General features: G+C 34.8%; 1 protein-coding gene across 1 annotated transcript; it reads right to left on the bottom strand.

Moving 5' to 3' along the window:
• Window positions 1-15,315: 15,315 nt before the first annotated feature.
• Window positions 15,316-16,877, bottom strand: LOC141708021 (epidermis-specific secreted glycoprotein EP1-like). The gene has a single exon (XM_074511487.1). The coding sequence runs from the start codon at window positions 16,864-16,866 to the stop codon at window positions 15,448-15,450; it is 1,419 nt and encodes a 472-aa protein (XP_074367588.1). The 5' UTR covers window positions 16,867-16,877; the 3' UTR covers window positions 15,316-15,447.
• Between the last annotated feature and the right edge of the window lie 7,369 nt (window positions 16,878-24,246).

Here is a 24,246-nt window from a genome sequence, read left to right as displayed (position 1 = left end):
AGGAGTCCCAACTTAGTAGGTGAAGGTGAGGGTGTGAGGGTGGGGAGCCAGGGTGAGACCCTGATGCAAAACAAGAGAGAAAACGAGAGAAATACAGGTACTTGAGCTATAAGGATGGATGTCATTGCTAGTGAGTCAATGAATGTCCAGGATGCAGACAGGGAGGGACTATCTCAGCATCCTAAAGCTGTTATAGATTCCACCTCCCTTGATGCTTAGGCATTTACTCACCCTGTTCCAGCTTATCAACTTCTAGTTGAACAGGGCAATAACAATGCAGAAAGGATGCTCAATCTGGTGCATACCACTCAGTCTATGCTAAGAGCCAAGGATGCCATCACAACTTTGCCTTCTACAGCTGGTGATGTGGACTATGAGACTGGTGGTTCAGCTGATTTCTTTGTTGATGGGAGTGGGGATAGTGAAGATGAGGCCATGGACATAGGGGGAGAAGTAGGTTCAAGTTTAAGATCAGGTATGCCATCATGGGCATTCTCAAAGCACTGTGATGAGCACTACTTCAAGATAACCCTAATCCAACTAATCAATCAGACAAATACTGCTCTTCAACCCACCAATAATGCCAGCACAAAGAAGCTCCTTCAAGCACATCTAACCTCTTTGCAACTTCAATAAATCCAGGGCTTCCAGCATGCTAGGGATGTAAACACCATGAAGGGTGATATTGAGGAGATGAAGAAGGCCATTTCAGACAAGATAGATTCTAAACTTCCAGAAGCTACAATGCTTGACATCAAGAGGCAATTAAGGAAAAATTCTGATCTTGCAACCAAGATAGATGCCTTGGACACAAGAATGTCAGCCATGGTAGCATCTTTAACAGCCATTCATCTTCATCAAGCCCAACAAACAGATCTACTTCAAAAATTGGTGGCTACTCAAACCTCCTCCTCTACCCAACTTGATGATAACAAAATGGGGGAGAAAGGACCAAGTGAGGGGGAGAGGCTTCAGATTCAAATCGGTAAAGTAATTGTGCCTTCAATTACTATCTCAAAGCCACCAGTTACAGACAGTATTGATCTGATCAATGCAGCAGCAGCCAACATAAGAGCAGCTGATAAGGAGAAGTTGAGTTTAGTCAACTGGGAGAAGATTGATGAGGAAATACAGAAGAAGTTTGAACTTGTTAAGGAGCCAATTAAGTCAGCCATCCATCACTCTCAAGTCAAGCAAATTAGTATGAATGAGATGAGCATGAACTATCTGGAAAGAGGACAGCCATCTTGCATCAAATCTCCAAAGGCTGAAACAATTCTGAAACCAAGGGTAAACTACTCAAAATCATCATTGAAGAACCCTTTGGATACTATGTATGAGACACCTAAGCCTGATGAAAAGAAGCTTCTGTCAAGATCAATTGCTTTTTATAAAGATCCAGTTGATTCAGCTTCAAAAAGAAGAATTGCTAAAATTTTCAGGAATGGGAAAGAAATTTGTGTGGTGGCTGGACATCCTCAATTTGCTCAAGCAAAGAGAGAAGAAAAGGCTAGATTGAAGCAGGAAAAGAAGCAAGCTGCTCTGGATGCTAAAAAGACTAAACAAAAGAAAGAGCAAATTGCTATCTTGGCCAAGCTACATGCTGTAAATTCATTACAACAAATTCCTTCTCAGCCATCTGAAGTTATTGAATCAAAGAAGCAAGTTGAACAACAGAAGAAATCTCCAAGAATCAAGGAATTGGCTAAAAGAACTAAAAGGAAACTGGACATGGTTGATAAAGAATTGGAGAATCAGTTTCCTAAGGAATCCACTCCAACTACAACTCAAGCATCAAAACCCTCTGTGGTATTTGAAGATATCAAAGTGGTGGATCCTTACAGGAACATCCATGGTGAACCTATAGTGCCTAAGGATGAACCAGTAGAATGGGAGAACATAGCAATTCCTGACTTCTATTTTCCAATCCTTAACAAGCCAAAGAGAACAAAGTCAAGAGTAGTCAAGAAAGTGAAGTCGTCACCTCTCAAATCCAAATCTCTAGTCAAAGCTCAATCTAAAGCCAATAAGGGAGATTACATGTACTTGTGTGACATCAAAGAATTTTATGATCTAAACCTCTATCTAGATGAACTAGATGAAGTGAGAGGAATTGATGCATACAGTAACCTACCTGAAAGGTTAGTGTTCAAGTACAAAGGAGGAAAGAAGGTTCAGTGGCCACTTCACAGGATCCTTCAAGAAAGCCAAGTTGTACTGATTAAAGTTTATTCATCCTTCAAGAAGAACTTTGGGTTCAATATTACTGTAAGAAGATTGAAGAACTAAGGAGTGTTAGAGCTAAAGATGCACTCCCAAAGACTCTAATTATCCCTTACACAGGGAGAAGAGTGCATCTAAGACCCTACTGGCTGATGAAGTTCATAAATGACAAATGAGTGAAAAGATTTTTCAGATTAGAAGACCAATTGAGCATCTCTAGAAATGAGACTCTTTTGGAAATGCAAGGAAAGCTAAATCTCTCAGAATCTGATAAACTGGAATTCCACAGGCAGCTCCAAAATCAGATTGAGGAAAACAACAGAAAGCTTGGAAAGAGATCCAGACCTTCAAGGAACTAGATAAATCTGTTCAGGCTAGAGGAGCATCTTGAAAATGATTGTGAGCAAAACTTTGTACATTTTGTTAATTGAAGCGCTTTTCAGTATTATCTACTATCTTTTAAAATTTGTGTTATTAAGGTGTTTTGTTATCATCAAGTGTCTCTTAATTTATGGCTACAATTCCAGTAGACATAAATTGGGGGAGATTGTTGTGTATATGTTGTGTACTTGATGATTACATGAACAAAACACCTTGGTAGATTTTACTTAGTAAAATTATGTAGCACTCGATGGATAAGGTTTATAGTCCCGACGGATGACTCAATATAGTCCCGACGGATGATGACTTATTATCCATCGAGGGAGTAGCTTATGTAACAATAAGTCTGTAGCACATTTCTGCATACACATTGTTTAAAATATGTAGTAGTATTTGAGTCATGTTGACCTCAGTTAGATATGCAGAATAGGTTGATTAATTGTACATATATGATATCTTGTAATTATGTATAAATGAAATGAAGTCAAGTGCCTGATTGCTACCCGACAGATGAACAAACAATGAATTCGACGGATGATCAACAACCCGACGGATGATCAATGTCTCGACGGATGATCATGAACCCGACGAATAAAGAATTCAAATATCTGTTGACAGTGACAACACAGTTACATACATCGAGTGGATGCAAATGGAATGTGGTAGCCTATTCAACTGGGTTTTCGAGAACAAAGAAGCATTGCCATTTCCATGCTATTATGAAGATATTCAAAGATGCTGGAATAGAGTAATGAAGTAGCATTGTAGTAGACTAGATACTTTTTGTTTTCTTATCATGTCTCATTACTTTGTAATCTTGGTGATATATAAACCAAGAAGTAGCAACTAAGGAACAATCGAACAAGAGATACAAGTAGAGAAACATTGGTAAGCAGAATTCTTAGCATTTCTCTGTACTCTTAGTTGTTCAATATTTGTAAGCAGCTGTGAGCATTTTGCACACAGGGTTCTCTCGATATATAATATATATCTCTGGTGGAATCATTCAAATCCACCAGAAAGTTTTTAAAGACTCTTATTTTTAATTACTTGTGTTTTGATTCATTTAAGTGACTATTCTGCATTGTGCTAATTAATTCACACTTATAGATATATTCGAGTTAGAACATTTTTATTTCAAGAAAAAGTTTCAAGAATTCCATTCAACCCCCCTTCTGTAATTCTTGTCATATTATTAAGGGACTAACAAAGATCAACCTCGACGAGTCCGATAATTTGACAAACGTGTGAGTCTTGAAAATGTCAGTTGCTTTCTGCATTATGTCTATCTATGGTATGTTTGCTTTTTTGATTGACAATTAATTTAGGAAATTAGATTCTTATACTTTAATATGAAAAGCCATCAGGCTTGCAGAGAGAATTGGGTTTTATATATTTTTATATGTTTCATAGGATGTTGTTGAAGAAGTCGAAGAAAAGTTTAACAGGAAGCTCTCTGATGAAGTTGCCAAGGTTAAGACACAGGAGCTGATGGTACTCCTTTAACCGGTGGTCGTAGCATTTAGACCATTTGTTATCTCTCTTTTACGTTATTTTCAAAGACTTGTATGCTTTTGCGTTATCTTCCCAGTGTAGTTCTTAGCAAGAGTACTTGTATTTCTTAAGTTATGTTTTGGTGTGATGGATTGTAATTATTGGTTGGACAGAATGTAATGGTTGGATGTGTACTTAAGACTGGTTGGATGAATTGAATTGGTTGTGAATGTTGTTGAATTTATGGGAAATCATGTATTTGAAAGGTATATTTCAATTTTTTACAGTTCAGGTGTTGCAATAGCCTATTAGTATGTTGCAATAGGGTGCTAAATTATGCACATAATTTTATTTTTAGCAACATTAAAGATGTTGCAATAGGTGTGTTGCCATTGATGGTGTGGGCCCCATATGTGGGTCCCACAAGTGGGACCCAACCACGTGCCCGGCCACATGTCCTGCCACGTGCCCGGCCACATGTCCAGCCACATGTCATGCTCATGTCCTACCATGTGTCATGTTACGTGTCATGCCCATGCGGGGCCCACACGCGGGGACCAATTTTTGTCAATTAGTCTGCCTATTGCAATACCATGTCTGTGTTGCTATACTCTGAAAATTATGTTGCAATTGATATCTATAGCAACATATTTTGCTATGTTTCTATAGATTGACACTGGTGTAAGGTTAGATACCTATAGTGACGGCCTTAGACCCAACACCGAAAAAGTGTTGCAATAGACCCATTTTCGCCTATAGCAACATTTTTAGGGATCTATAGCAACACATTATTGGTGTTGGTTAGAGCCATCTATGGCGTAGTGCTTTGTCGAGGAAGACGCTCCTCATAAAGAGAACGCGCCCTCTAATGATGTTAATTATTTGAGGTAGACGCCGCCACTATAAAGGGCGGGCCCTCTATAAATAGAAGATTGTAAAAGTTTTGACTTTGATTTGAATAAATGAATCACATTATTATGTAAAAGACGAGATCAGCGATTTGGAGTCATGATTTGGCAGTAAGTAAGAAGTCAGATATGGAGTAGTAGTTGATGGAATTTGTGTCGTTGGTAGAAGGATCACTATGACCGACAAGGTGAATGCTAGTATTCTTATTATTGTTCATTTATGGAATTATTGATTGAAGAAGCGTCAATGATTTTGGGTGTGTGCAAATGAAGGCGAATATAGAATGGAATACTTGAGGATGATCCTCACAATATTGTTATAAGATTACACTTTGAAGTACCAAATGCTTTGTGAGAGTCGCATACTTTTGTATAATATCTCTTGTTTCTTACGCCGAGTTAGCTCATGTAAGCTTAGAGATGTGGTGCATAAGTGGTAAGCCTTTTTAAAAAAAAATTAAGGTTAACGTTGTTAAGAAGAGAGGAGGTATTTATAAGTGAAGGCGGGAAGAAATGTGAATGACAATTGTGAACGCGACAAAGAGTTAGGGCGCACCATCATGGTCAACAAGGATGATAAGATTTCGAAGACGCGGCCTTGATTGAGGACGTGGCCCATTGAGGAAGATGTGGAAGACGCACACTCATGCGATTGGAGGATGACACAAATTTTTGATTGGACTTAGATATTAGAATTCCAATTAATTTCATATGGAAGTTGGGGGTAGTTATTATAGCCAAAATTTGGTATTAGATCATCTTGGGTTAAATACGGTTCAATTGAAATTGAATTGGGGCAAAAAGATGAAGAATTAGGTTTTAGGCTGCAACGCACGAGGGAAGGACGCGCCCTAGCCTAGAGAGATGCATACTTTTGGATTCATTCGAATAGTTGGGCTTGTCCTCACCTAGGACAAGGAAAATAAGGACAAGTTCAAGACAAGGCAAGCATGGAAGGAGCAATAGAGGATTATTTTTACTAACGTATTTGCTGTAGGTACTCTTTGAAGAATTCCCTCCTTGAGTCGGTCAAAGAGGGGGATGTCCGTGAAAAGCTTGAAGGCCTCCGGGGTATGCCTGATGATTGAAGGCCTCCTCCTGTATTCAACGGGTTTTCTAGCTGGGGATGCACAATTAATATTGGTGTGTGCTTTGGGTGCTCTGTTCTTCTATTCAATGGGGGTCCTCGTTGGAGAACTTTGGAGTCATCCTGTACTTTGCACCCAAGAGCTTGGGATCACCTGTCCTGCTATCTTGTGGGTTATCCTCATTCGGGGGACAGGGACGCGCCCGACATTTGGGGGTGAACCGTGGCTATACATGTGTTTGTAAATAAAGGAAGATAGTTATAGCGGAGTGTTATCCTTGCACAGGGAGATGCACTATTCGTGAAGTTCTACGATTGCGAACGAGCCTTGGGCCTTCGCGGTTGGGCCTCATAGTTCGACATTCCTAAAGCTAGCAGAAGATGGATTTTAGAAGGATTTATATCGGGCCTATGAATAAGAAGTCTAAGCCCGTTGGAATTCTTATTCCCCAAGAACCTCGTTAGCTTGATTCCCTATAAATAGGGATATGTAAGCAAATTGCAAGGGGTCGGAAACGAGAGCCTTAAGGAGCCACCACCAAGCTAAGCAATCTCAGCCCCCAATTCATCACAACCACCACACTCCGCTCACTTTTCAGGGGAGGAACCAACATCGTAGATCTTGATTCTGGCGACGAACCTCAAACTTTGTTGATACCAAATTCCTCCGTCAACAAATGAAGTGGTGTAAATAAGACTTTAATAATCATCGATAATCGGGGAATCATGAGTATTGTTATCGACCCAAATGCTAGCAAAGAAGTTATTAGGGTTGAGATTTGTCCTTAGGAGTGTTGAAAATGAGGGTCTACTATTCCTTTGCATGCTTTTGGGATTTTTAATCTCCCCCGGGATGCCAACGGCTATGCTAAAAGATCTCGTGATGAGCTCGTGGATCGCTATTTGAGTCGCGCCAGACAATTATGGTTCTTTTTGCTATTATGTATTGTTCTATTATTATTACTCTTGTGATATTCTTTATTATTCTCCAACATTTTGATCTTTGTGGTTATTCTTTGTAATCAGTATATGTCTTATATGATGTATATAGTTGAGGAGTTTAGAACTGAAGAAGGGCGTAGTTTTGTATTACCTGTTGAGGAAGAACTTGCTGATGTTTAAGAGGAGAAGCTCAAGATTGAGACTGAGGTCATTGATCTAAACGGTCGTGTTATTGAGATTTTAAAGGCGAATTCCAACTATAGGGCTAAGGTATGCTATTGTATGAGGTTTTTTGAATATGTCTTTTTACGGGTTGTGTGGTTGTTACTAAGTATGATGTGATTTTTTTTATCAGGTTAATGATTTGGATAGGTAAAACTGTAAGTGCACGAACATATGTAAGTACGATCAAACCCTAGAGAACGCGAATTAAGTTTTCAATTTAATAAAATATCAAAAGCAATTAACTATCACTTAAAAATATCACATTTAAAATATCTAAGAAACAGATTCCACCATCTAAGCACAAATATCATGGCATAATATATATTTTTAATAGCAAATAAGTTCACAAGTATTCAGAGTGAAGATATCCAATGACTCCAAATCAAGTTACATTCAAAACCATAAAAATACTTCACATTCATTTTACCAATTAAATCAACTCTCAAACTCAAATGAATTCTGACTACACGAACTCCCGGTTGTACATGTATGGCTCACATGAAAATACTCACGTAGACATGATATTGAAGATAATCAATAAAATAAAAATGTAACAATTAAAGTGCATACCCCATAATATTGGGTCTCTTTATCTAACTACATTCGCCCCTTAGAGAGGGCTTAGTTGAACATCATCGAGATATAAGAAAATAAAAAATTATACCAAAAATCAAGACGAACTTGATACTTTTATTAATAATAAAATCTTGGATACAAGGGAGAAAAGACGAAGAGAAATATAAGAGAGGAGAGGACAAAGTTACACATTTGCATTAATTAAAAAAATCTCCTAATTAATTTAGAACAATCTACATGATCACGTGCTTGCACCGCTTTCCTTTTTAAAAATATTTATGCTCAATTCACCACGATCCTGCTGACTCATGATAACAAATCGCAATATTCTTACTTGTGGCCCGATTTTTTGCATTTAATGGCAAATTCCAAAAAATCTTCATTTAAACCTGCACAATTAAAAATACCAGAAAACCAAAAGGTAGAAAAGGAAAATAACGTACTAAGTAATTAATAGAATACACTGATATTGTACAATAAAAATGTGTTATCACTTGAAAGAGCAGAGAAGAAATCTTAGAAGATTGATGTGTGGAGTAACCTAATATTCAAATTTAAGAGTTTTGTAAAAATCTCAAATTTTCTTAGTTTTGGTATACCTACAAAGGTACAGTTGTTTCATACGTACAAGGAACATACTTGTTCAATATGTTTAAGCGTTCTATTTGCATGATTTAGGAAATTGACTGAAAATGTAAAGTCATTTACAAGTAATTCCTGGTGTCCTAAGAATGAGAGACAAATTTAAATCAGCAGCATGGATGTTAAAAGTGAGCTTTGTTGCTGCTGAACACCAACCTAAGATAAATTTGTTGAGCATTAAAAATCACAGCACTATATCAGCAAGTACAAAATTGAGGCATTTGGGCGGAGTATATGGTAATGTTTTCAATCTAATTCATTTTTGTTTCACAAGTCTTTAATAACAGAGCGCACACCTCCTCATGTGAAAGAGCTTCCCTATTTTTGTTAGTCACCATTAGGACAATTCAAGTTTTGTCTCTATAAACAATGGGATAGTTATTTGCGAAAGAACTTCGTTTTTCTATTTTATGCAACAGCTATTGCAGTAGTAGCTGATATAATTGTTTGCACTAAAAATTCAATTTTAATTTCATGAACCAAAACTAGATTTCATATAATGATGTGCTTTGCGTAAATATAATAAAACCTCAGTTGTTCATTACGTGTGTATATGTATGGTTTAGGGACAATAACACATGCTTCTCATGGATCACCGGAGTCATGTATGTATGGTAGTATTTGTGCATATTAATAATCATTGAACATGACAACCTGTTCTTTTTCTTTTTTATAACCAGGTGTCCTGGCTAACTTACATGCATCTCGACCAATCCTGAAGAGGGCTAGCACAACATATCACCAACACGACCACTTGCTCAACTCCGAGCTTCCACTTGGAATCGAAATTAGGTTCAACCAGCCGAGTTATCCGGGGTGGGTAGTACAACTAGTACTTGTAGTTAAAAGAACATCTTTCTATTGATAAAGAGCATTTGGGATGTACACTCCGCAATACATTATGCCTTATTACAAATAAGATTTTTTTATTATAATATCATTATCAACTAATCAAAAGAGTCCACAACATTTTTCTGAATAGAATGGGACTTTCTGAAAGCTGATATATTTTGGACTAAAGAGATGCACTTCCCTTTTTTTCCAACAATATACTTGCAAAAAGCTTGGACAGGTCTAGATAAATTCGTGCTTGTCATAACCACATACTACACCCTCATAGTAAATGCAACGGTGTGCTTTGAATGAGCAGCTACAAATATGTATGATTCTTGTGGTGAATATCTATCCCAAGTTTACACCAAACCGGCAAGTAGAACAATATTAAGAAGCCCAACGTGGTAAGAATATTAATGAGACATTTTATTCTCGTGAAATGACAAATTTGCTCATGTATTTATTATTTTTTAAAATATGTTGTTAATTGGAATCGAACATGAGTATACTCACTAACGACTATATCTTTAAACCACTACACCAAATTATCACTTATGTTATTCACCATACATATAATATGTGAGTGTCAATTAATATTGAGACACTGAGACATTTTTATTTAACTTTAAACATAAATGCTAGATTTTTTGTGTACTTAATTTTAATAAATTGAATTTAAATATATGTTCAAACATAATACATTAACAAATCATTACCTTACTTATTAATAATTTATATGTTTAAAAATATGAATTAAATTTTTTTATATAAATCCCTATATTTTTTTAAAAAAATTACTATAGAATCGTGTATATATATAGACATAAAGGGCCTATTTGGATAGGAGGTTGAGACGTGAATGTTTAGGTTGAGTTGGGTTGGGTTAGATTAGGTTGAGATTGGATGGGTTAGGTTAGGTTCAACCCTACTATATTTCGATGCAAGGTTGAATAGGGAAAGGGTTCAAGTTGTGAAGGCCTCAACCCCGGTGTCAGGAGTTGACGTCACGATCAATAATAAACCACAAATATAATATAACCAAACTCATTATTATTACATAAACACGACCCCCTTACCAAGACCTTTTCCAGGTTTAAGTATGATTTAGGATACTCATCTATTACAACACCAAATTTATTTAAACCAGTCTGACACAACTATCTTAATACAACAACTCAACAGACCTACAACAGGTCTGAAAAAACTACCTCACAGGAACCCGATACAGGAGGAACTGGAACTCCACCCCGGCTATGACAGATAGGTCTCATAGGCATCTGCGATATATATATATATATATATATATATATAATATTTTGCAAGGGTGAGCAATCAATTGCTCAGCAGTTCAGTATATGAATAACAAGGTAAAACATTTATGATAAACAGTTATAGGAACATAAATCATAAATCATTTATGAAAATAAGTAAAACAAGTATAAACTGGATATCAACAACTAGCATATTCTGCAAAACATAATATCAATCGTGTGTTGTATAGATACCGGAGTCCAATTTTAGCACGCTGTTTTCATTTCCAAATCATCTGTTCCATTAGAGGAACCATAAAACCATCTGTTTAGTTACGGGAACCATAAAACCAAAATAAGATATATATATATATATATATATATATATATACCAGACGATTCCTAGTGACAGCTGATCAGACTGTCACACCACAACACCTGTTACAGAACTCAAAGACTAGTTAGGTCTCTGTCACGCTGGACTAAGCAGTTCAAATAGGGCGCGCAACCGACTTAGCCACTTACGCCACCACGCTGGGCCGTTACGGGCCACTTACGCAATGTCATCCAATATTTGATCTGTTTTATCCAGTTTTCAAAATCACTTATACATATCATTTTTTAAAACAATTTTATCACAGCACACTTCAAAACCTTTCCAATATTATTCACAGTTTAGAGATAGGCATTTTCAGAAGTTACTTCTCCCCAAGACATAATTTAAACAAAAGCATTTTTAATAAAAGGGGATACGTAACTTAAAAAGTTCTGTTCTAATATGAAATTTAAATCAACAGTTATTCATATATTACTGAACCATAAAAGATATGGTCAGATGTAGTTGCTTTGCTACACTTTATCGACTAAACACTGGGTTGAATTTAGACCGACTTCAACGCTCGGGGCTTTCGACTGGAACCTACAAAACCAAAATATCCTATGTTAGATGACCAGTTATGCTTGACATATCCTCGCTATCAACTCTACCCGTACGATATCAAATCCGGACTCGTATTTATACGCCATTATAATACAAAGAACAACTAGGGTCCACATACTTGAAACTTAGTACGGTATTTATTTTCGGAAAATACGTACAACTATCGTTTCAGAAAATAGGATTGTCAAATATTTTGCAAAATATTTCACCACGATACATAAGTAGGTTTCGTAAAATATTTATAATTATATAAGTACACACGTTCGATTGGTATTCCCAATAATTACAGAATGCGTTCCCGTATTCCTGAAATTAATTTATCGAAATCCAACATCGTTTTCTCTATTTATCGGACTACCAGTCGATTCAAATCGATGCACTCAACCACAACAAATACAATTTCACAACCCAATCACTTATACGACTTTTAATACAAAATAACTATTTTTCATTTCGAGAAATAATTTTACGAACTAAATATTATTTTTATAATTGTAGGACTCAGAATAAATCATCACCGTCCACCGTCAGCTCGCCGAGACTCATCGCTGACGGCGGCAAAAATTGTTGGTGCCCGATTAATTCGGGTTTCCAAATGAATTCTACCGATTAAATTGAATTCCCTGCACACAATAATTTTTATTTCACGAATATTATTCAATTAATCTCTGCAGAAAATAAATAAGAATTTTTAATCAGTACACCCAATCAAAAAAGGCACAGAGAGTACACGTGCATACGCGCACACACAGAATACGCACACACAGGACATACACATATATACACAACACATAACATAAACACGCAACTGAAACAAGGTAGTCCGGAAAATAAGGCGGTGGCTCACCAGAATCGCACGGCGGCGAGAGCACGGGAAGAACAGGGGTAAACCGAAGGGGAAACAAAAAGGAAGCAAAGAAAAGAGGGAGAGAAAGGAGAGGTCGAGGAGAGGGGTTGAGCGGGAGAGGAGAGAAATGAGAGAATTCAAAGAGTGAGAGAGATGAGATCGAGAGAGTAGTAGAGGAGTGATGCGTGGGTTTTATTATTATTTTTTTCTTTTTTCCTTACACTGCCACGTATTTACGGATTTCTGAGAATTAGCCGCGTGTTAAACGACTTGACACGCCGCGCGACCTGATTCTATTTCGCTATTTGCATTTTAACGACAAACTTGCGAGTGAAAACAATCCGAAAATTTTACCAAAATAATTTTAAAATTCTCAGAATAATTAAAAACTAATAAAATAAAACTTTCATAATTTTTAAAGCATTTTTGGATTGTGCATCATACCCGCATTTTACGATTTAATGAACAAATGTGCAGGTAAATGTAACCCGAAAAATTTCTGAAATAATTTTAAAATTCTTGAAATATTCAAATACTAGTAAAATATGAATTTCATAATTTTTGAAACATTCATGAATTTAATTTTAAATTTACACTTAAATACAAGCAGAAATTCATTTAGGAAAAATAATTACAAAATACTATTTTCTAAATTTTATAAATCCCTATAAATAATTATTGAAATTATAAAGTCATAAAAATATTTTTAAATATAATTCCAATATTTATGAAAATAAATCTTCCATAAAATCACTTTTAAAAGTAAAAACAAAACGATACGACTCAACGATTAATAATACAAATAATTCTCGCACCCCAAAGAGTCACACACAATTAATATTAAATACAACACATAACTGACTGAATCATAACACATTTTATTTATTTATATATTTATTTAATAATTATACTTTTAATAATACAAATGTACGAGCCGTTATACAAGTCTTTGGGAGGGTTGTGTTATGGTGGAGTTCAAAATTGGTTAAGTAAAATTAAATTTTTTTTAAATTTTAATTTAAAAAACAATAATTTAAATCTTGGAAAATATAATTTCAAAAAGTTAAAAAAAATTAATTTAAAACTATTAAAAAATTTAGAGTTTTGCATAATATTTTTAAGAAGTAAAGTTTTAAAATTTGAAAAGTACTACGAATAACTAAATCGAACTTTTTATTATTAAATAAAATATTTGATAATAACAAATACAAAATGATTAAAAAAATGATTACAGATTAACAAATATTTGAAAAGCCTACGTGAAACACGGAAGCAGCTGGAGTGAAAAAAGAAATCGGGGAAAAGTGAAGAAGATGAAGTCAGAACACCCCAATTTGGGGTGATATAAATGTTATGATTTTGATATAGAAGTTCCAACTCCTGATTGAAACCTCTTGAACCCAACCCTCAATTAATTTTTATGCAAACGTGGTTCTCTCAACACTAGTCTTCCCCGACCTAACCCATCCCCTCCTAACCCCTGATCCAAATGATCCAAATGAACCATGTGTATTTCAGTTGAATTCAAAATCATAATTTGAGCCATTTTTTTTAAATAAAATACATGAAAAACTCCCTGAATACATGAAAAAATCGTTATTTGGCTATTTGAACCGATTCTACTACATAAATTAAGTCAATTTAAATTACGAGTCTGACGAGGACATCTGATTAATAAGACTGAATGTTTATATAAATGAAATGTGTTTGATATTTTTAATAAGATCAATTTAATAACTAATATGTATCAAATTTACTAACTTGAGCAAAGATTTGTGACATACATGAAATTTGACATGAGTGGTCACGAAATCTGTTGATCCCCCAAACTTCCAAGATGTATGCTTGCTGGTAGAAACTATGAACCCGGTTGATTTCAATGTAGTCTCTAATTTATCGGATCAGAGAAAAGGCATGGGGTTAAAAATAAATAAATATTGTTATTGAATTAATGTATGGAATAAGGTTGAAATAATTCATGAATAAATTAAAAGTCGACAACGATTAAAACAACAATATAACAACGATATATTGATCCCTATACTAGAAAATAATCTATGTTTGACATATAACAACACGGTAAACACAATAATATATTCTAAAATACCTATATTGTTAACTATACGTCGTTGTCATGAATATAATAACTTTGTACCAACAATTTAATACGAGATTATTGAAGTTTGAAGAAGACATTGTCGATTTCAAATACAACAAGTTTCAATTATTTTACACCTATAAATATTATTACAAATAGTATCAACATGTATTTAACTCAAAGATCACGTGTACCCAAAGGAATTATCAAAGCCTGAAAAGCAAAAAAAATTTGACACTGCATAGTATTTCATTACTCAACGGTGTCTAAACAACTATTAAGTATAAACCGATTCAACAGATATTTTTCGCACAATTCAAATAAATTACGAAAGACTATACATTTTATTTTCTAACAAATCCGTGCAAACTGAAATAGTTTGCAATTCAAAAATCATACCCTCTGTATTATAAAATAGTGTTAAAATCTGACTCTACTTAAATATTAACCAATAACACATATTAGATGTTTTTTCCTTTTTGTTTTAATGTTAATTAGAAATATCTCCCAATCGCCCTATGGTCTGAACTGTCCGGAGATAAATAATTTTAAAGCATTTGTGAAGTTGTGAACACCATCAATGACTGATCCAACGACCGAGCGTTGTGTTTATTTATTAAAAAATTGAACCAATGACATTGGGCAGCTTTGGTTGGTTCCGCGTTGTATTTTTTGCATTCTTGTATGCCTAGAAACATTGAAGGTTCATGTAGCAAAAGAAAAATATTTAACTTGCAAACAATGTAGATGGGTTGAAGTTTAAGCAAAAGATAATATATATTATCCTTCAAATTCTCATCTTGCAAACTTTTCAAAGTCCTCTCATTTGCAAGGAGACGCAATAAAAGATAAAGGGCTAAAGGAGACGAACATGAAATGGTGAACCCATCCATTAATTTATTTTAGCGACTAGGCTTGTTGCAATATAACTTGCTGCAACAATTTTGTCACATACATTAATACAAGCTATATACATAGCTCAGTACAAAGTAAGGGATTACTAATTAGGGACCTTGATGTAGGCCAAGTGCGTGGCATTGACCACTCTAGTGAGAGTACTGAGATCATAAGCTAACCAGCATCTTGATGTGTCCTGGTTATAGAAATAGGCCAAGCACTTGCAATCTCCAGTACATTTCACCCCACAAGCATTATCTTTCACTGGCCCATCTCCACTTGTGTACTTGATCATGTAGTGATCAACCCCTGCAAGTTTATTATAGTGGAAATCTTTTTGTGCACAAGATTTTAACTTTGGTGGCGCACAATTTGTACTCCAAGCAAGAACCGGTTTACCATTCGACGGGCAGCCCACACATTGGCTATCTTCACAAAGCCCAAAGTTGCCACATTTTTTGGGTAACTGACACTCAGATGACTGGGACGCTAATTCAGCTTTGGTTACTTGGAACAATGGTGGAGGAGCTTTTAAAAACAAAGTGAAAGTCACCTCCCAAGCACCATAGTCCACCTTATTATTGTACGTATAAATTCTAAGATTTCCGTCTATTTCTAACCTAAGAAAAGACAGTGTAGTATTGTATTTGATTCTGTTGAGTATGGTATTGGCCCCTGGTAAATTAGAAACACCATATTTTAAGTTGAGTAAGAAGGAAAAACCTGCATCGTACTCATTTTCAAATTCGAATGTTACGTTTTGTAGAGTCTGTCCCTTGTTGAGGTTGGTAAAGAGAGCAATGGAATTATAGCGAATAGGGTTGGGAGAGTTGGGGGGCTTATAGTACAGATGCACACCTTTAGGCTCCATCACCAGACTGTAAGGCCCATTTACATTCTCATCTGCAGAAGCCCGACTCACGAGTTTTGTTACAGCCCCAACCTTTAGTGACTGGCCCACTAAGAGAGTGTCGGTAGGACTATGGAAACTTTGCCATAAAAAACGACCTTTGGAATCATGGAGCACCATGTTACCATTTGGAAGTACCTTGAGACCTACTACACCTTTGTTGGCTGTAGAAGTTTGCCATGCAACTTGTCCGTCGGAACGGGCGAGTACTAGGTTTCCGTCTGTCCCGAAGGTCAGAGTTGCGTTTTCGTCGACGGGATTACCCCGGTTGGCTTCCCAAACCCACCGCATTAGTGACTCGGTACGCCTCAAGCCCATGCGCAAGGCTAGGGTGAAAGCAGTGGGGGTTTGGTTGTAAAAACAAAGCTGAAAGGGTGAGGTGAAGGTGGACAGAGCTCGATAATCGCCGAAATACTCACTAATGTACTGACCTAATTCTCCTTCATTTACAAACTTAAAGGTCTCATTTGCTGGAACAACTGCATCACATAAATCAATGCAAATTAGTATTTGGATGAACAAAAACAATAAGATTGATAGGGTGAGAGGAGAAAAGGATTTATTAGCCATGTTTTGGATAAGGGGGTGGGTGTGTTGATGATGTAAAAGCATATACTAATGGTCTCTATCTATTTATACTTATAATATTGTGAACCAAACTAATAGCTGTACCCATTGATTATTTTGGATATGAGCCTAGCTGTGAAGCATATTCTATATAATGTTTTTGAAGACTATTCAACGATGCGATGCGAGTATAGACGACGCACTGTGAGTGTGTACCTCTAATAATTGCTCCGCTCAATCGTATCAATCGCTCGTACTGCTCGTAATTATATCATTTTTTTATGGATAATCACAAAATGCAGATCAAATACGAATTAAAAGTATAAAAATTGTAGATTTCTGAATTAAATACGAATTTAATTTTTAAATAATCGCAAGAACCGCAATCACAAACCGCTACATATACACATATAAATTATATATATATATATTATAAAACACCATATATAAAAGTTATATAATAAAAAGTTTGGGCCTTTTGTGTATAGGACTTTGGGGTATTATCTTTTAATTTGCGTATAGTATACTATTGGACGTGTTTTACAATTCTCCGTAACCACATGTAAAATATTTTAATTTTACAAAATTCTAAGATTTGGTAGGTATATTTTATTGAACTATTTTATATATCATTTATCGTACAAGTCGGTGATTGAACCGCAAGTCGATCCGTACGAATCACAAAATCCCGATTGAAAAAGTCGCGATTAATTACAACCGCAATTATAACTGAGATTCGAGATTTAAGCAAACTATTATATATAATTTGATGCGATTTTGACCTCTCACACACATCAAACCTAAATGCGCACACACCTGCAATCAGGTAAGGATGATTTGAAATCCAATATGGAGGGGTCAACAAGGAGCCGCCGGTGAGCTGTTTAACTGTAAGCTGTGATAATACGGTAGGTATATTATATCACAATTATGTTAAGCCTAGTCCTGGATATAATCTTTGTTAACATGATTGTTACTCTGCTAATAATAGATTAGTTCCCCGGCCTGATATCCGATTATATTATAATTACTTTCTAAAAAATTATTTTGAAATAGTTTAATTTGAATAATATATATTATTACAATATTTTACATACTAATGAGAATAAAATGAAATATAAACATAAAACATAAAAAATGACATTAGCCAAACTACAAATATTGATTATTAACTTTTTATTAAATACAAAAAAAATACTAATTAATATTTGTATACCTAAAATTAATTTTGAATAAGATAAAATTAGTGAAAAAAATGAAACTATTAAAAGTTATTAATTTAAAAATATAAAAATAAGAAAGAAAGAGAATGAGAAATGGGTAAGACAGAAATGAGAAATAGGTAAAAGAGAGAATTAATGGAGAAATAATAAGTGAAAGAGAGTGATTAAAGGTAACTTAAATGAGGAGAAAAATGTTAGTGGAAGATAAAATCAACAAAATTAATGAGAGTCTGACATTTGATGATGTAAACGTTTAAAAGAGAGTTTGACACATAAGATGAGACGATATCACTTGTACTTTATTTTAGTATAATATAGATTGTCATTATATTGACATTAGATTATCATTTCTTAATATAAATTAATTAGTTAAGAAACAATGGCTTGAATTAGGAATGTAAAGGAACTGAGTCGAGTGAGTTTTATCGAGTCGAGTTTTTTTAACCGAGTCGAGTTAAGCTCGATTATCTAAATGATCTTTTTCTTGCTGATCAAACTCGAGTTCGTTAACGATCGAATCGAACCAAGTCGAGTTCAAGTTGTTAATGAACAGAGAGTCGAAACCGAAAATTAAGTAAAGTTTTTACATGTTTTTTTCGACAATCCAAACATACAGATGTTAATATATCGATTTGAGTCGTGTGGAAACCAAAATTAAAAAATTTCAGATTTATCTTGCATTACTTTATAAAAAAAACTAATAACAACAATACTCCTGAAATGAGAATTGTTTCCTTATTAACAAAATGTATATTTAAAATATTTTTTATAATAATCCACCAATACATATGTTAAGATACACTAGCTTAAAATCCGTACGATGTACGGATGACACAGATTTATTTTAATATTACATAATTTTTTTTTAAAAAAACTTGAATTCAATTCTTAATTTTGTTCATATAAAACATTAAATGATATGATTTCATGATAATTATATAAGTAAACGTATATGTTCATAACTTTTTTGAACATTTAAACTTATTTAAAGTGATAACATTAGTAAGGGGAAAATATTATTATAATAAAATTATTATTTTATTGAAGATAAAAATATAATGTTTGTATTATGTTGGTACCTTAAAAAACTATTATTCTAGCATGGTGATTACTTAATCGATTAACTATAACTCTATAAAAGATATTTGAAAAAGGCAATATTACTGATTGAACGAGATAGTTTTATTGATAATTCTAAGTGCATTTAAAAAAAATATTTTAAATAAAATTTGATTATTTATTCACATGAATACGATACGAATTATACTTAGTCTAATATTAATTTGATTTATCTCGTATCAGTGATTTACATTATTTTATTTTAGCTCGATGCCCAATACACCGACCAAATCAAACTAATTATTTTTAGTTTAATTTTATTTTTTTAAAATTCTGGATCAATAAGATAATTTTTTTAGAGGGAATAATTAGTAAATATGTTTTTTTTGTTGGTCGAATTGTATTTTTATTTTAGTTTTGTGTTAGTCTAAATCAATTATTTAATGTATTTTTTTGTCCTGGATAAATAAAATATATTATTTTGTTTATCCAAGTTCATTAATATAATTTTTTTAGGAGGATCGATAGTATTATTATTTTATCTTAACCCTAGTCACATTATATATAAACCAAATCTTAAGAATTATATTTAGTTTATTTAAATTTAATTTATCCCAAAGTAACAAATTAGAATGATATAGAATTCGATATGAATTAAAATTTAAATTGGTTTAACATAAATTATAGTGATATAGAGTTCGATATAAAATAAAATTGAAATTGGTAAATTAATAGAGGAAGTTGACTTCAATATCAATTAGAATTAGAACTGATCGACCCAATAATTAGAACAATTAAATAAGGGTAATTAAGTAATTTCAGCAAGTACCGACCGACCGACTACCACACTTTTATTGTTTCGTCTATTATAATATAATAGTATATTTTTTTTAGGAGGATTGATAGTATTATTATTTTATCTTAGCCTGGGTCACGTTATATATAAACCAAATCTTAAGAATTATATCTAGTTTGTTTAAATTTAATTTAGCCCGAAGTAACAAATTAGAATGATATAGAACTCGATATGAATTAAAATATAAATTGGTAGAAGAAGTTGAATTTAACATAAATTATAGTGATATAGAGTTCAATATAAAATAAAATTGAAATTGGTAAATTAATAGAGTAAATTGACTTCAATATCAATTAGAATTAGAATTGATCGACCCAATATTTAGAATTAAAACAATTAAGTAAGGGTAATTAAGTAATTTCAGCAAGTACCGACCGACCGACTACCAAACTTTTAATGTTTCGTCTATTATAATATAGTATAGATTGATGATATGAAGTTTTATAATGACTATTATATTATTTTTACTATATTATTTTACATTTTAATTTTCTAGTTATATAAATAATGGAATCGATTAATTTTTTAAATGTGTATATCTTATCAATCACGAGGCTAGTTCGAGCGGAACCGAGCTCGAGTTGATAACGAGCCGAGTCGAGTCGAACAACTAAAAACTCGACTCGACTCGTTAAACTTATCGATCTTTTTTTTCTTGATCGAACTCAAGTTCGCTAAAGAATCGAGTTGAGTCGAGTCGAGTTTTTGCCAAGTCGATCCCGAATCGAGTCAAGTTCAGCCTGATTCGTTTACAACTCAAATTTTAATTATTAAAAAAAGGTTAACAAACATAAATATATACAACTGAATGTTATCGGACCAATGTGGCAATTATGCATATCTTATAAATAAAATATTTATAAATCTAGCTTCTGTCAGTAGATCTAGGCAATCTGGGTTACTAATACTACTAAGGGTGTGACAAGGAATAAAAGTAACCTTAATTGTGTAATTAATCACACATTAATTAGGTCTGATTTGGTTCGAGAACGAAGCCTAGTTAATAAAGCCCGATAATTAATAGAACATTAGTTGGGCTTTAAGGGCCCACTGACCAAAGGTTTATTATTAAATTCGTAGGTCATAAATTAGCCCAGATTGTAGCTAAGAGAATAAGTTCAAATTAGACTCAAACTCTTAAAAGAGTAGTCCACAAGCCATAAAATTCAATAAGGAAGCAAATCCCTACCTTTTAGGACTTCAAAGTCCATTCTAAGTTTGAAACTTACTCACCAAGTCTCCTTACCCTAATCTAACTCAAGGTTGCCCACGCCTATAAAAGGGGTCTCACCGCCACCATTCAGGACTACATTTTTTTTACTTTATCCCTAGCATACAACAATGTACGTAGACATCTTGTGAAGGCGAATTGAGTCACGAAATACGAGAACAGTCAAATAGAGCCTTCTGCTCACGAACCCTAGCATTAAATACATCCTTGTTTTTTACCCATAATATTTGTCGCTTTATGTGGGAAAAAGATATCAATCATGGTAACCAAATGAAGCAGAAACAACGCTCCTAAAGGAGCATCAGCTGAAACTACCCAAACAATCTCATCTGTCATTGAGATCCCACATTATTCGACCTACTATCAAGGGACGACAAATCCAATCATTTTCTAATCCGGATATCATCCAATCCTGTCTTTAGGGACGAACCCTCAAAACTCGAATCTAAACGCTTCTTTGGGACACAATATGTGAGTTTTGAGATGTCAACTGTGGTACACTATATGCCAATAAACCCCACATATGGGATGTCATTGTATTATGAGGCTAAAGGAAGTAGGCCGCCCCCACCGCCTCAACCGCAACCGTGGAATTACCTTAATCACATTAGAGGTCTGCGACCGATCAATAATGATCGAGATGTCTTTGGACCTAATACAACTAAAGAGAGCGGGGAGTCAACCACGAGGATGTTCATCAAAGGAGGAGATGTAAGGAGAAAGAGCCCGTTGAAGGCAGGCGCTCCGAGCCCGCTGGAGGTGGGCGCTCCGAGTATCAAGAAACTCAAGGGATGGCATCTCAGACTTTTGAGGAAAGGATATGTTCCCATGAAGCAGAAATCCTAAGTCTTAAGAGGGATATGAAGATTAGTCAAGGTAAGCAACCACCCGAGAACCAACCGGGATAGAGGAACTGGAGGAGCTACTCAAGTCATCGACTTGGAGGAGACTACCAAGAAGAAAATGAAGGATGTCCCTCGAGAAAACCCGTTTAAGTTGCTCCCCCTCAGAGACCTAGAAGATTCAACCCTGCCTTTCACGGTATAGATCATGAACACCCGTATCACAAGGAAGTTCAATATCCCCACTATAAAGGTCTATGATGGGACTGGAGATCTGGTGAATCATGTTAGGACTTTCTTTAATGCACTGCTACTGTAACCTGTGAATGATGCAATCAAATATCGAGCTTTCCCTTAAACCTTATCAGGCATGGTCTAAAGGTGGTATAGCCGCATGCCCTCATATTTGATTGGATTCTTCAGAGATTTAAGTCAAGTTATCATCAAACAGTTTATTAGCGGGAATGTGCACGAAAAAAAGCTCAGCTTCCCTCATAAGCATTGTGCAAGGAGCAAAGTAATCTTTTAGGGACTACTAGAATCATTTCACAAAGGAGGCTTTGAAGGTCCCGGATCTTGATGATAAGGTGGCCATGATTTCTCTGTAACAAGCAACAAAGGATGAGTTATTTCTTTAAAATGTCCCTAGCAAGAAGACCGCCAGAGAATATGTTACAGCTCCAAATTAGGGCAGGAAAATACATCTAAGTTAAGGAAAGTATGAAGAAGACAGTGGTAAGCAACGAACCTGTTGGTACCTGGAAGCGAAAGACAGACTAGGAATACAATGCAAAGGACAAGTATCCTCGGATTAACAAAGACATTGATTCATCACCAAATAAAGGGGGACTAAGATAAAAGTTCACCGAGTATGCTTGACTGAATGCTCCTAAGTGTCAAATCCTGATGGAAATTGAGAGGGATAGAAATGTTTGCTGGCCAAAACCTCTGAAGGCCAATCATGCCAAGTTGGATAAAATAAAGTATTGTCAATTTCACAAGGATGTTGGCCATGACACTGATGACTGCCGACAGTTGAAGGATGAAGTTGAGTTCCTTATTCGAAAAGGAAGACTTAGTAAGTACACTGGAGATGGTGAGAGGGGAGAAAGGAACGATAATGTGAGAAGAAATTTCGATGACCGAATGAGGGATCAAGATGATCAGAGGCGAAATCCCCAACCATGAGGCCCGATGATTAACATGATCTTAGGGGGCCAACAGTGGCTGGATCCTCCAAGAACTAAAGGAATAATTATGATCTAGAGGTCATGCACATAGTTGGAGAAGCCCTAAAAAGGGCCAAGACTGGAGTAATAACGATATTCGATGACTTTGATTTGGAAGGGATCAAATTTTTTTTATGATGATCCTCTAGTCATAACACATATCATAGGGAATAGCCCTATAAAGAGAGTCCTTGTAAAAAATGGAGCATCAGTTGACTTTTTTCTTTATGATACCTTTATAAGGATGGGATACAACGATTCTCAATTAACCTCGACTGATATCCCAATCTATGGGTTCACTGGAGTCGAATTTCCCGTTGAAGGGATAATTAAACTACCTCTGAAAATGGGTCAGAAGCCAATGAAAGCTACATAATTGTTGAATTTTGTGGTGGTTAAGGCTGGATCGATGTAAAATGCAATCATGGGTAGAACGAGCATACATGCCTTCAAGGCAGTCCCCCCATCCTACCATTTAGTGATCAAATCTCAACTAGTAATGAAATATGTTAGGACGTTAACACGCGCTAATAATACAAGCAAGTATACGCGTTCGTAAGTAGTTTAAGATTTAGATAAAATTTGTTCCCACATAGACTCTTTGGTTAATTTTAGAATATGCACCTATGCAACAATGATATGGTTATTATCCAATGCTAAGACAAATAACAAGTTGAGATTGTTAATAACTAAGAATTAAACTAACAATTATAACTAAGAGAGCAATAATGGTTGAATTAATATATATGAAAAACACGGGATTCTAACTTCATTAAATACTTCATTTAATAGCCTTTTTTGTTCTTAACCTTAACATGTAATGGTGATGACACTAATCAGATAACACGAAACTAGTAAACGCCAACTTTTGTTGTACGAATACCCTACTACCAAGCATCCACAAAAGAGATAGAAGTTGAATAGACACCAATTATGCTTAGTTCTTATATGTCTATAAGAATTGAAAACATAACGGTTTAATGTG

The sequence above is a fragment of the Apium graveolens genome, chromosome 2, assembly GCF_009905375.1.
Source record: "Apium graveolens cultivar Ventura chromosome 2, ASM990537v1, whole genome shotgun sequence".
Classification (NCBI taxonomy): Eukaryota; Viridiplantae; Streptophyta; class Magnoliopsida; order Apiales; family Apiaceae; genus Apium; species Apium graveolens.
This window is presented reverse-complemented; position numbering and strand designations above follow the sequence as displayed.